Genomic DNA, 15,223 nt, shown 5'->3' on the forward strand with positions numbered 1-15,223 from the left:
CAACGGGAAAAGTATAAGAGCAGGCTTGAGGGTCAGTTGGAGATACATCAAGATTGATCAGTTAGTTCGATTTTCTGGAGCGGGGCTTGCTGAGAAAATTTGAACAAATGATCTGTTGCAGCGAGGATCAGTGAGTACATAGCAGAGAGGCAGAGATAGTGCTTGAGGGTTAGCGCAGTGACTGAAGAGGCTGACGCAAAGGCAATTAGAGTTACGTAGAGGCAGCAGGAGCCACGCATAGGCAGCTTGAGACTACGCAGAGGCTGAGAGGCTTGTGTGGGTGACACAGAAGGCCAGAGAGCTGATGCAGAGAGCTAGAACGCTGGCATAGAGGGTTCCAAAGCTACACTGAGGTTAGCAAGGCTGATGCAGTGCCTAGGTGAAGCGCTAGAAGGATTTTTGTGAGGAAGAATAACTGAATATCTGTCTCCAAGAAGAGGTATTAGTGTCGTGTAACAATCTCTTTTGGGTGAGCCAGTTCAGCACCCTAGTTGTACTCAAGAAATCTGCATAATAATAAAACCCTCAGAACTGTTGCACCGATTTTTCCGCATTGGATTTTTCTGAGGACGTTTGTCCAAAAATAACGGTGTCCCTTGTGTGTTTGTCTAGTATTTCGGTTGCTGATCTGTATATGAGTTAAGGCTGCATATGTGTTTATTTTCAGTATTTATATGTATAAATAACTTGTTAAGGAATAAACAAGTAGGTGAAATAAACCAGATAATGTAGTAGGGATTTCTAATGTGTCAGACTTAGAATTTTCAACACCGAACAAGAAATATGATGAATGGGGTTTAAAATGAGCTGAGGGGAGTGATATATATGGTGTTGGGAAGCGGGACCACGCAACCAAAATTGGGATTTCCCATGTAGTGCCAGTAAAGGAGATTCCCGAGACTAGGATACAAGGCTAACCACCAAATCGGGTAGAGGATACAAGAGTACATGCCTAGCCCACTCTTTTCATCGAATCTCCCCACCAATCCATGCCCAAAAGTGTCCATGACAAGTAAACAAAATTATTCAGCTATACCAATGAAAATTCATACCTTCGGGGTTGGGAGACCCACCTTCAAACATACGATCATAACAGATGGGTGAGGAAGCACACAACTGTGAAATTTTTATCTTTTGCAACAACTGGAAATTATTCTTCTAATTGAAAATTTAATTATGCAGTTTATTTGCTACGACAAACAACGAATAAAATCACAACTGCGATTTTCACCATAAAATTACTGTGGAAAATAAAATACTGAAAACTGAAAATTTCTAGCGCACAAGAATTTTGACGCAGTGATTTTTGGAAAATTGTCCCTGCAAAAACCCAATGTGGAAAAACCAATGCAACTGATGAGGGTTTTATTATTATTCTGCAACAACAATTCTGAGTACAATAATTTAGATGCCCAATTGGAAATCTAATATGAGGAAAATACTGGTAAAATAATCGTGGGAATTTTCCCTCACCCCATAGATATTTTATGTCTCCGAAATTGCCTCCCTAGCCTCTGCGCTGAGTCTCCTGCATCATCCTCGGCCTTCCTTTCTTTGCCTCTTCTGGGATTGAAACCTTCCTCTCAGAATGCTGCTACCCTTTTCTTTAACCTGCTTCTCACCCTCTGGCTCTATCTTCTCTGCTGAACTACTCATACTGAGAAAATCAAACTACCTAGGAAACTAAGTATCTGCACTGGTGTGTTCTCCATCACCACATCGAACCCCTCTTTATAATCCTTTGTTGGAGCACCAACGACCAAGATTAAAACATAATCGATGGCTAGGATCATCTTTGGATCGATCCGTGTGCATTGCTAGATGATTCTCACCTTGACTTAATTAACACTGATTAATTAACCATATCAATGGCTAGGATCATATTTGGATCGATCCGTGTGAGTTGCTAGATGATTCTCGGCTTGACATAATTAATACTGATTAATTAACCATATTCCCTAAGTTTAGACTTAGGAAATATTTAAAAACTGGTTAATAATCTAATTAAGTCATTTCTAGGCGGAATTTCTAGAAAATATTTCTAGGTTTTGGATATCTCCTATATTCTAGCCTCTCCACCAAATTTTGTGGTTGGAACACATCCGATGGTACAAAAACTAACAATGGCTGGCTCAGGGGCAGAAATAGTTGCACATTGGCTATCTAGTGGCTGCGGGGGGCTGCTGGCTGCTAGGTTAGTACCAGCTAGAAGAAACAATTTCTCCTATGATACCACCCACAGATGGTGGGTAACAGGCCTGTTCTTTGTTTTGTTCTTAGCCACATGTCAAGGTTTATGAGAAATCCCGAAGCTGAACACTGGACAGTGGTGAAAAGGGTTTCGTGATATGTGAAAGGCACAATAAACTTTGGAATTATATATGGTGAAAAACAAGATTTTCATTGGGTTAGTTATTTAGGTTTTGATGGGGCAATATTTATGGATGAATGAAATCAAGAAGTTATGTATTCACTCTTGGAATAGGTGCAATCTCCTAGATTAGTAAGAAACAACATGCTGTTTCACTTTTATTTAGAGAAGCAGTGTACAGTTACACTTCAGTAGTAAAAGAGGCATGTAAGGCAATTTGGCTTAGAAGAATACATGTAAATTCAATGATTGTACAGATTGTGGCAATGACTCTCTTTTGTGGCAATCAAGGTGTTCTGAAATTAGCAAAGAATCCTATACACCATGACAACACCAAATTTAGAGATGTACGTTGTCATTTCTTCCAGTAGCTTGTAGAAGATGAAGAAGTTGAACTACAATGTTTTACCACATAACAACAAATTGAAAACATTCTCATCAAACCACTTAGTCCATATACGTTTGTCAAATTTAGAGATAAGCTTGGTGTATTTTCTAGAATGGCCATTAAAGGGGGTAATTTAGTGTAAAGAATAAAATAATTGTCCTTTAGTACATAGGTTATATCAACTTAAATGTAGTGCATTAACTTAATAATAAAGTAAGTAGTAGTAATTAAGGAAATGAGAAAGTATCTCTCTCTCATTCCTAACGCAAAGAAAACGTTTTGTGAATGAATGCAATGCGAGGTACATCTTTTTTGCATTTCCTATTATTTTCTGTGTGTAAATCTTACAGTTATTGAATGTTGCAGTGAATACAATCAGATAAGAACAGTTAGCTCTGGAGACAATTTTTTTTTAAAGGTGGACCTGTGCTCAAAGCATGGGAGTATTGAGTGTTCAAGAGGCTCCAATAAATTGAGCAGGAATATTGGCTTTGCAAAGTGGTTGTACTTTCAACAGCTTTACATCAAAATGTTGCTTTTTAATTATAAATTATAGGTTTATATATACTCTGGTCGGAAGATTCTCCTCTCAAGAAACTATCATTCATATTCAATCAATTTTGGTCCTGATGATGGACCCCTTTGGGGTTTGAAATGTCGACAGAATGAACATAATACTGTGGATAATCCGGATCATGCTACTCCAAAAAACTACCACAGAAGCTTAAAGTCTAACATTATCATTCTTGTTATGTTCATGATTTCCTCTATTTAGTTTCAAGCCTTGTTTTGGTTGGTAACTTGACTTGAAGATTTTTTTGTTTTATTCCCACCTCTCCTCTCCACCTTCCCTACCCCACCTCATCCTAAAATGCACAAGCTAGTTATGTTGTTTTTTCCTTTTCTTTCATTTCATTGGTCCATCAATTTTTATTACAAACTTCAAAATCTTTTTGGTTGTCAAACTTATTGTGAAAATGATAAGTGTACATTGGCATTGTGGACCGTGGTCTAGTGGTTAAGATGGTGCATCTCCATAATAATGACCCAAGTTCAAACTCTGGCAGTGGAGAACCCTTATCATGTCTTTGAATTGGCCATGTGTCATGACCCTAGATTAAGGTGGGCTTGACAACAATAATTTGGAGTTGGGGTTTATCGCATGCCACAGATAACAAAAATGTATATTTTGTTACCCAAAAAATGAAGATTATAATTATATGTTTACTTTTGGATTTTTCCTCACAAATGCACAAGCTAGTTATGCTTTATTTTGTTTCGTTGCTCTTGATGTTGCATTTGTTTTGCTAATAATCAAATTTGTATTTACATTCTAGTTGTATCCGGGGTGAGCCTACAATTGAAGAATATTATGAAATGGCAGTAGAAGTAGAGAAGCTTGGTGACCACATCCAAGAGACGATCATGCAATTGCGTGCAACCCAGCAAGCACTAACGACAGGAAGGGTAGTTGTTGTCCGTACAGATTTGGTAAGTGTTACATATGACTTCAACACTCACTTCCAAAAGGTCCTTCTATTTTGCATTTATTTGGATTTTAGTAGGATTAGACAAACGGAACATATTTGTTGAGCTTGATTGATGGGCTAAATGTTCAGAAAACAAAACTGGGCCCTGATAATGAAAGGCTATCATATCAGTTCATGAATTAATTCTGTCAAAGTTTCGCATATGATATGCTATGAATGTTAGTTTTATAGAAGCCAAATTACAAAACTATATTGAAATGACTGAAAAATAATGCCTTAAACTTATCATTAGAGTATATTTAGGGTCTAAAATTGGCCTCATCTGGAAAATATTAAAATAGTAAAGTCATATGGCATGTTACAGAACGTTAATAGGTGTTATCTATTGAAAATTAATCTACATTGTTTCATTAACAATAGTTTCTGTTAAAATAGGCAACTAGGGCCAAAATTCCACTTTGGACAGCTCATTTGATGAAGATGATGATTGCATTAAATTCTTCTTTTCAAGAGGACCAAAATCGACCTAAAGATCACTAAATTTGGATAAGGAAAAATATTTATTTATTCAAAAGAATGAGGCATGACCTTATAAAGGCAGGAAAAATTGAAAAATTGGAATTTGAATTTGCCTCCTCAAGTGACCAAGTCGGCCTACCCATGAAGGATATAAGTAGTCTATTCAAGATACATTATCATTCATATTTCTTCTCTCTGAAATAGCCTCAGAAGGAAGATGACCCCAGCGAAGGAGGAAAGGCAAGGTTGATGTTGTGGTTGGGCTGTTTGATGGGCCAAGTTTCTTAGGCAGGAGGCCGAGTATGTCCTGGCTTATTTGAGGGCTGTTCTAGGCATATCTTTCTCCTATTGCAGGTCTGAATTATCCCCGAGGCAGATCGCAGAGCTGGAGTGTTTTTGGGTGTGTTTCTATGGTGTGAAAATCTCTTCTAGGTTGACCGCATCTACAAGAAGCCCCTCTCAAGCAGGCTGCAGTCCCTCCTATAGCTACAGCAGGTTTGGATTCTTGTTTGAAGGAGGCCAAGAGGCCTAGAAGACAGTTCTTCCTAGGCCGCAGTCATATGAAGGATCAGTGAAGGTGTTTGGAGCCTGTCATGAGGGTGAATGCAGAGGTTGCAGCCGTAGGTTAGGGCTGGCATGTGCCCTAACCAGGTCTATCATAAACTCAGATTTTCCAAGCACAAGACGGATTTTGGGCCCATCATATTTAGCAAAGGAGGCTGCATTATTTGATCCAACTCCTTTAGAAGATTATCTTGTAACTACTGCTGACCACTGGTTAGGGCAGAACTTGTCTGCTACTGTTCAAAGGCAGAATTGCATACTTGTCTGGGCAGTTTCCTTGGCGTTTTGACATTGGCACGGGTCATCATTTTGGAAAGTCAGTTTTGACTTTGATTGTACTCTTTCTCTGCTGATCATTTGATAATAATAAGAAGAAGAATTGATCAAGGGTTTTCCCCATCTTCGGGTTTTTCCCTGGCTTGAGCCAAAATCTTGTGTCCTCTTGTCTTGGCTAGTCTCTTACTCTTGATGTTTATGTTCTTTCTTCAATTACTGTCAATGAGATAATGGTTTATGTGATTGCTAAGAAATAAATGGAAATGAAAATTGGGCTCATAAGGAACATTAAAGTAATTGACCTAAGCAAAGAACATGTTATCTAAAATTAACATGGCATCAGAGCTCAAGTAAGGACAAGCCCAAGCAAGAGTGAAAGAGAAAGCAATCACTAAGAGAAGTTTGTTGACAAGCCTCCTTGATCTCTTCGCCCTGCAAGTATGAAGGTATGTCAACATGAAGTAGAATCCTCAAGAAAGAACTCACATACTTCAGCTTGCCGATTTGAACAAAAGGAAGGATGGATTCCTATATTTGTTTTTGACTCTAGCAGTTGCTAAGTTTCTGTGTGATCTTCAGCTGTAATGATCTTACAAGGCCAAGATTTCTATTTATCTTTCTGGGCAACCTTGTGCTAGACCAAGACTGTTTTATGACTCCTACTTTTGGAGAATATGCAAGTTAGAAGGCATGGAAGCATAAAAGGTGTGAAAATTCCGAAACCTGGAATCCCATTCCAACAATTGGAAATTATTCTCCTAATTGTTAATTTAATTTAACAATTTATTTATTGTTTGCTACAACAAATACTGAATAAATCACACTGCAATCTACACAAATAAAACTACAGAAGAATAAACGCTGGAAGAAATGCTAGCACACACATAAAATAACACATTTATTTTTGGACAAATGTCCCCGGAAAAACCCTATTTGGGAAAACCAGTGCAACAATGAGGGGTTTATTTTATTATGCAACAGGAAATCTGAGTACATCTATGGATGCCCAACTGACAATCCAAACAACAAGAAAATCTAGGCAAAATACTGAAGGGAATTACCCTTCTCCCACGAGCAATCTTTGGCTCAACTTTGCTACCAAAACTTGACCACCTGGAGCTTTTCGTCAGCCTCTGTGATGCTCTGCGTAATTGGCTGGACAAGTTGATTCGGACTAGGCTATGATCAAGTCATTCTGCCTTTGGATGCTGAGAAAATCGTCTCTCCAGCCCTTTGGGATGTTCTCGGCCTCTGGAACTTAGGACAATTTTTCTTCCCTCCAAATCGAATTTCTAGGATGAAGCAACTGCGTTATCCCTTAGTGCTGCTTCTCTAGGATAACTCGACCCTCTTGCTACTGCCTCTCCATATGATAGCCCGTAAAGGACAATCCTCAAGAGAATTAAAATATTGAGTCTACTCCTACGTAAATATTTAGTCCAAAGTTCACTTTGCTGAAATGACATTTTGAGCATGAATCTGTGCTCAACCTTCTACCCAAGCTACTCGTCAAAATTCTAACTAGAGGCATCCTAGCTTTCCTGCATAAAAGAGACCTAGATTGATGTATTATTAATCTCATAAGTGTTTTTAAAAAGGCTCATCACCTTGATCTCAGTCTTGGATCATAGCATAAAAGGGGTTAAATCATCTGTACATATTATGTACGCTAACCTGTGGAGACAGTATGAGCACTTGGGAGATGAGATCCATGATGTGTTCCTTCATCAGTTTCGTAATCAACACATATATAGATTCACAACTTGAATCTGTTATGTCAATCAAGCCGACCTACAAAATTTTATTTATTTACAGTGGCAATATTGTTAATCTATATTAAATCCCTTCAATTTTGTCATCAGTAATATTTGGTTACATTGAAAAGCAAGATCTACAGGAATCAAGCAATATCGATCGTCAATCATTTTTTTTGAGAAGAATCAATCACTTATCGTGAAGCCCTCTAGTAGCATCATTAAAAGTAGAAGCCCCTAGAGGTGTATAAATTTGTGGACACCTGAAGATTGTTTCATCAGAAATCACCTTGCTTGCTTTCCTCACGTTATATAGTTGATAACCTCAAGAAGTTTGTTTGGATCCTCCACTTGCCTAAGAAATAAGTCAAGTTTTATTGCATTGTGTCATTGATACTAGGCTACAACAAGTGTTCACAGTCTTTCATCTCCATCATTCAATGTCAAGCACCAAAACCTAGAGGACAAAGGACAGTTTCTCTTCATCTGTTTAAAGTGTATGCTTTGCAATAACACTGAATCTTGGAAGTACTTCAGTACATCAAAAATTATACATATTCCAAGCATAATGAAATGTTGATTTTGGGTAGCAACGGATGTGATCTAGCTTTGAAATTTTGTGGAGGGGCTAATATTTGTGAGATCTCCAAGACCCAAAAATCGTTTGGAGAAATTCCACCTGGATGATGAGTTATTAAAATAATTAATATTTTTAATGGGGTTCCTAAGTCTAAACTTAGGAAAATAAAAATATTAATGGGTATTAATAAAGATATGGGTGAGAAGCTTCTAAGAGACGAGGATCAAATATGTTTTAATCTTAGCTATTGATTAAGGACTTAATCTCGATCGTTGATTCATCAATAGGAAAAGTATAAGAGAAGACTTGAGAGTCATTTGGAGATAAACCGGTCAAATACTCAATAACCCGAGGGAAATCAATTCTCAATGAGAAGAAGTTCGATTTCAGAGGGAGAGTAGCAGGGTGAAGGAGGAGGGTATCAACATCAGTCAGACACTGAGGAAGAGGTGATGCAGAGCATTTGAGAGACAACGCAGAGGGAAGATCAATGAGATAAAGCCGCTGGAGACGTAGTTCTCATGCAGAAGTGACACAGAGGAGGGTAGAGGGTCTCCAGGGTGTTAGAACTTCTCCAGGAGGAGGAGAAAAATTGTCTCAGGTGTTTTCTCTCAGAAGTGTTTCAATATTTTGTAGAATCTTTCTTTGTAAAGAGATTGTTGTTGAAGATTAATAAATAAACCCTCATCTGCTGCATCGTTTTTCCCGCATTGGGTTTTTCCGGTTATAATTGTTCAAAAATCACTGTGTTGATGTGATTGATTCTTGTGCTTGTATATCACTGCTATTTTCTCTATGCTATTATGTGATAACTGCAGTAGAATTTAGTTTAATGTTTGCTGAAGGGTTTTATAAATAACTTATTGTGGAAAATAAGTAGGAGAAATAAATCAGTTACTGCAATAGAATTTCGTGTTAGAAATTTTCATAGATAATATATTTAAATAACTTGGCATAATTTGTCCCATGTTATCTAATGCTTGGATATTCTTTGAGTATGGCGGAAGATGTTACAATCAGTGCTAATAAGGGCTAGGACCTTGGATCTATGATGTAAAAGACACCTTGGCATAAGTAGTGTTGGAATAGAACAATTCATTAGATATCATTTTTTGGGATTTAACTGCGTTGAGCAAGTCATTCATCTATGACCGTTTCCATGAGAGGTAGTTGTACTAACTAATTTCTCATGATTTTTGAATAGTTCACTTAGCACTCATTGCGTCGAGTGATGCTCACAAGGGTGAAGAAGTGGGATTGAAACTAGAAAAATGAATCACATAGCATCAATCATCACTTTCAGGGCTTGCACCTAGTAACTTGCTACCCCATTTGCAAAACCTTAGCAAGTATTGTGCCTCATGAACCATTCAAGTAGATTTCCCTTTACTCTTTTGAATTTAAGTATAGGGGTTTTCGCAGTGCATTATATTAGATATCATTTTTTGGGATTTAACTACGTTGAGTAAGTCATTCCGAGGATTGCACCAGCTAATTTGCTGCCCCATTTGCAAAACCTTAACAAGTATTGTGCCTCATGAACCATTCAAGTAGAGTTGCCATCACTCTTTTGAATTTAAGTATAGGGGTTTTCGCATTTCATTATATTAGATATCATTACTAGGCTAAATTCAGAGCAAATCCCTTGGTATCTTCATTCAGTCAATCATATCTGTGATATCAGTAATAAAGTTCTATTGATATACTGTTGTTAGTGTCTGTGAGTTGAACGGGCAGATCATGTGAGAATCTTTAGCTGTGCATTGCCGAGGTTTGATAATTGGAAGTTTGCTGAGTCAGTTCCAGCATGATAATATCTCACCTTAAAGATAAGGAGAAAATTAATAAAAGGGACAGATGTCCAACTGGAACAAGAATTTAGAGGGAGCTATATGGATGACTTTGGCACATGGACCAAAGGAATAAAGACATGAAAAGTAGTAGGTTGCAGATAGTTCGATGATTATGATATGGGCTAAGACGCTTTCCCAATATTTAGAGGGAGCCATGATTGAAGATGCAGATGATGTCCCTCTTGTTTAAAAGTTAAGATGGATAACCCAACCTTGATACACTATTTCTTGCACTTAAAAGTTTGATGTGATGGAGAAGCTGTTGATCCCTGGTAATCTTGATAATCACCTATCATATGCCTCGCTATAAAGACTCCAAATCAGTCTATGGATGAGCCTCATAAATGGATAGTTTCTTGTTGAGATATCTCTATGATTCTATTATCTATGGTTGGAAATACACTGTTGGAATTTAAGATTCCATGGATGTTGGCTCAGTTGACAGTATGATGAGTAAAAAGAGCACACCTAGTGCTATATTTTCTTGATTTTGTTGCTCTAGGAGCACCATTGAGGTGGAATGTGTAAAGAAACATGCATGATTTATTATTATTGATTGAGGAAGCTCTTCAGTGAAGTCATTTAAGCACGTGTTGGAACCTCCATTGTATATTGCAATAATATGAGTGGGATTCGCGTTTTAGGGAATCCATGTTCCTCGACCACTTCATCCATGATTAACACGAGCCTCCAAGTAACCACTTTGTTTAAAATATAGTTCAGCTAGAAGCAATCAAGCTACATCATTTCAAGATGGATATGCAGGTTAACGACACCCTCTCATAGCTTTTTGGTAATGTTTATCATCCTTCAGAGAGAGGCGGGGAGTCGTGGATAGACCATACTAAGAGGGTCTCCATTGAACATTGAGCTTTGGGAGCTCTTGGGGGCTCGGGGTACTTCTTGGGCGACCATAGGGTGAGTGGTTCACCTTCCCCTATATGTACATTGTGTACAACATGAGTGGTTCACCTTCTCCTATAGGTACATTGTGTACAGGGTTAGTGGTTCACCTTCCCCTCTGATACCTCACGATAATATATGATACAAAGGGTAAGTGGTTCACCTTCCCCTATGGTGGTTGTCATGTGTAGGGTGAGTGGTTCACCCTCCCCTACGATTGATGAGATATGCATAGGATGAGCGGTTCACCTTCTCCTATGGCATATGAGCAGGATGAGTGGTTCACCTTCTCTTGTGGATACCCCAGTGAGATGCATATAGGCATCTGTCAGTTGCCACATGTGGACATGTTAGTGGGACATGGTTCATCCTTTCCTTACATGTAGGATGCTCATTCCATACGATCAATGGTTGACATGTCAGTGGGACGTGGTTCATTCTTTCCCGATGTGTAGGATCCTTCTTATGATTGTTGATTGGCATGCATGTAGGATGTGGTTCATCCTTTCCCTACTCTCGGTGGTTTGCATGCGCGTAGGATGTGGTTCATCCTTTCCCTACAACGGTTGTGACATGTGACTGTAGGATGTGGTTTATCCTTTCCCTACGATGGTTGTGACATGTGACTGTAGGATGTGATATATTCTTTCCTTGCTATTGTATCATCTTACCCATGTAGTTCGGGACACATGGTAAGTACCTCTCATCTAGCCAATGAGTTGGGAAAAGTGGTTAGGGACCATAACACTACCGATGGACGCATAGTGTACTATCGTACTCCCGATGTCTAGGATGCATGGTGTTCAATGACTTGATTTGATTGGGGTTCTCCCCTTGGTTATGTGGACTGACTTTTTTCAGTGGAGAGTGGCAAGGTCTTGTGACGCACTCTCGATCGATTCTTCTTCGTTATCTATATCAGTGTTCAACAGTGTTGAGACAAGATGCTGATATGGCATATGATGTCAGGGTGGCATGATGACAGACGGCTTGGTAGGTGGAATTCTCCCTAGTTGAGAGGGAGTGTTAAAATTGGCAACTAGGGCTAAAATTCAACTTTGGACAACTCATTTGATGAAGGTGATGATTGCATTAAATTCCTCTTTTCAAGAGGACCAACTCCAACCTAAAGATCACTAAATTTGGATAAGCAAAAATATTTATTTATTTGAAATAAGTTTTATGAGGCATGACCTTATTGTTGATTTGGGGTAGCATCGGATGTGCTCTAGCCACGAAAATTGATGGAGAGGCTAAGGCTCATAAGATCTCCAATACCCAGAAAGGCTTTGGGCAGATTCTAAATAGTTTGGGAGATATTAAAATAATTAATATTTTTAATGGAGTCCCTGAGTCTAAACTTAGGGAGAAGAAAATATTAATGTGTATTAATATAAAAATTGTGTTAGTATGGTCTAAAAGTCATGGATCAAGCCAGATCTAATCTTAGCCATTGATTAGGGACTTAATCTCAGCCATTGACTTGTCAACGAGAAAACTATAAGAGGAGGCTTGAGGGTCACTTGGAGAACACACTGAGAGAGACCAATCAGTTCAATTTCTGGAGTGGGGTTAGCTGAGAAATTGAACTAGTGGTTTGGTGAGCAGTCAGGAGGCAGCAAGTACGGAGCAGAGAAACGGGATTAGTCGTTGGAGATCAACTGCTGAGGTAGGAGAGGCAGACACAGGGCTTTTCAAGCTGATGCAGAAGCAACAGAGACTGCGCAAAGCTAGAAGGCCCTGCGTCATCCATGCAGAGGCTGCAGGAGTGACGCAGAGAGTCAGAGAGGCTACGCAGAGCCTCATTAGGCTGACGCAGAGGGTTTGAGAGCCACACAGAGGTTAGCCGGGTTGACGCTGGGATTTGGAGAAGTGCTGGAGAATTATTTCTCTCTGTGGGTAAGCCAGTTTGGCACCCTGTTGTATAGAAAAATTGTTGAATAATAAAATCCTCCCTTGTTGCACCGGTTTTCCCACATTGGGTTTTTCTGAGGACTATTGTCCAAAACATCTGTGTCAATGTGTTAATGCTTGTGCATATGTTTGTTTTTGTATTACAATGTGATATTTGCAGCAATATTTATTTTAATGCTTATTGAAGTAATTTCATAAATAACTTATTGTGGAATAAATAGGAAAAATAAATCAATTGCTGCAGTGATAGAATTTTCACATGGTATCAGAGCAGGTAATCAGAGATAAAGAAAAAATCAGTTATGGGTCGAGACCACGATGCAGAGGCATCCACATCAGGGGACTCACAGAGATTTTCAGAAGATTGCATAAGAGAAAGAGATTTCAATTTCTCTATGTTGGCTTCTAGGCTTGAAGAAGTGGCGTGTATGACCAGTGCTGCATAACCAGAAGTATGGTATATAGACAATGGAGGTCCATGGCATATGATGGGAATCAGGGAGTGTTTCTTAAAATATTGAGAAGAGAAGATGAACTCTTAGATCACCATGGGGAACAAGGCAAAGTGTACTCCAATAGGCAAGGGTACCATAGTTTTTCAAACAGAATCGGGAGAACGGTTCTGTGCTACAAATGTACTGCATGTACTAGGATTGCGAATGAACTTACTTTCCGTGTCGCAACTACAAGGCAAGGGCTATGGCGTCTACTTCATCAAGGAGAAGGTATACATCAAAAACCTCAACTAGAAAAGGAAAGTGCAGAGTGAGATCAAAATTAATCGGTTGTATAGATTGCAACTAGAATCACAGTGCACTAATAGGTAGTCATGGAGAACAAGGACTTGAACGAACTATGGCACAGAAGAATGGGTTCACTTGGGACCATGAGAGCTCTGAGAATTCTCAGGAGCACTGTACAGAGTTCGGACTGAGTACGGAATGAGTGATGTATGTATGGGATTGGTGTTCTAGGAGACTATGCCAAGGGAACTTCCTAGGAGCAAGCACAGGGCAAAGAGTGTACTAGGATTGATTACACTTTGATATCGGCGGACCTATGTCCTCAATGTGTGTTGGGTCCCTATAATACTAGTGATTACCCCATTACTATTGTAGTTATACCCCTTATTTATATTGTTGTGCCCATTACCCCCATATTGTTACTATTGTGCCCCATAGAATCCCTCTATTGTTATTTTTGTGCTTTATATTATTATTGTTAGGTCGGCTGGATTATATTGTGACTCCTTAGACTCCTATATATAGAAAGGAGGTTTTTTCATTTGTATCATCCAAGAATTGTTCATTTATGTAATGTAAAGGAGGTTGCCCCTCGAAGAGGCTGAATTCTAAGGCGTTGATCTATCTTTTCTATCTTTTCTTGAGCTGGTTTCATAACATTTGGTATCAGAGCTTTGGATTCTAGGGTTTCGCTGCTCCAAACAGGTCATCGTGGCATTTTCGCTATAACTTTTTTTCTGTGACGTTTCAGAAGTCGCAAAAAAAACCCATTTGAGAAGAATTGGCGCTGAACCTTGGGTCCGAATTTCAGAGCTTTTCGCGCGATATTTTCGGAGATATGATCTGAGGAAGTTGGTCTTTTTGCAGACTCCTGAATTACATTCAAAACAGGTGACCTGGGGGAAAATCGTCATAACTTTCTCTCTGGGATCGGATTGAAATTTCGTAAGAAGGTACAGAAAGAGGACGGACTGTAGTTTCTTGTATGTGTGTTTTAGATTCAAAGGTTGAAACAGTGACTCGTGGCACGTCGTACAAGTTCGCTCTACTGAACCAGTCTAAAGCAAGTCACTGTGGGAGATTTCACATAACTCTTCCTTGGAGAATCCAATTTGGCTCAGACTTGTGGCATTGGAAAGAGGACGCAGAAGGCTACTACAGGTAGCAATTTCAGAACTGGATGATTCGAAATTACAGAGATACATCAGATTCAATATCAGGCTTCTATAAAGTGAAAAAAGGTGTGTAGTTTTTTTTTTTAATTTTTGTTTAAGCTTGGTTTAACGGAATTCAAAGGGCATAGTAAAGCATTATTATCGGTAACTGATGCCCCGAGGAAAGAAAATGCAAACACCTAGTAAGGAACCTGAAAGCTCTAGCATGACTCATGAAGAAGAGGAAGAAATGCTACATGATATATCAAAATTACAAGAACAAGTGCAACAAATGTCACGCTCACAAAAGCTAACAGAAGCTAAGATAAAGTGCGTGGAATCTAAGATAAAGGGCATGGAAGCTAAGATGGATGATTCGAAGCAGATTTGAAGAGAGACATGGCAGATTTGAAGATAGATTTGAAGACAGACATGGAAGAATTGAAGAAAGTTGCTACAAGAAAGGGTCACTAATGGTGAAAAGGTAGTAAAGGAAACTCATGATGAGAACAAAAGAAATGTTAATCATGATTCCATAGACTCTAATGTTGGATCGAAGACTCACCATGTTCCAAAAATCGATATGAGGAAGTTTGATGGCAAGGATCCCGCCACATGGATATTACAGATGGAGCAATTCTTCGATCTCAATAATGTGCAAAACACACAAAAGGTACGTATGGCAACTTTATATTTGGAACCAAATCAGTTTGT

General features: G+C 38.9%; 1 protein-coding gene across 1 annotated transcript in view; it reads left to right on the plus strand.

Moving 5' to 3' along the window:
* The window catches only part of LOC149146917 (RNA helicase, ATP-dependent, SK12/DOB1 protein), a 565,347-nt gene that overhangs the window by 415,964 nt on the left and 134,160 nt on the right, over window positions 1-15,223 (plus strand). The window contains exon 19 of the mRNA XM_089440900.1: window positions 4,097-4,250. Within this exon, the coding sequence (XP_089297026.1) occupies window positions 4,097-4,250 (154 nt within the window). The remainder of the gene's footprint in view (window positions 1-4,096; window positions 4,251-15,223) is intronic.

Source organism: Pinus tabuliformis, chromosome 9 (assembly GCF_031772625.1).
Source record: "Pinus tabuliformis cultivar Carrire ecotype Pingquan chromosome 9, CPIR1, whole genome shotgun sequence".
NCBI classification, from domain to species: Eukaryota; Viridiplantae; Streptophyta; class Pinopsida; order Pinales; family Pinaceae; genus Pinus; species Pinus tabuliformis.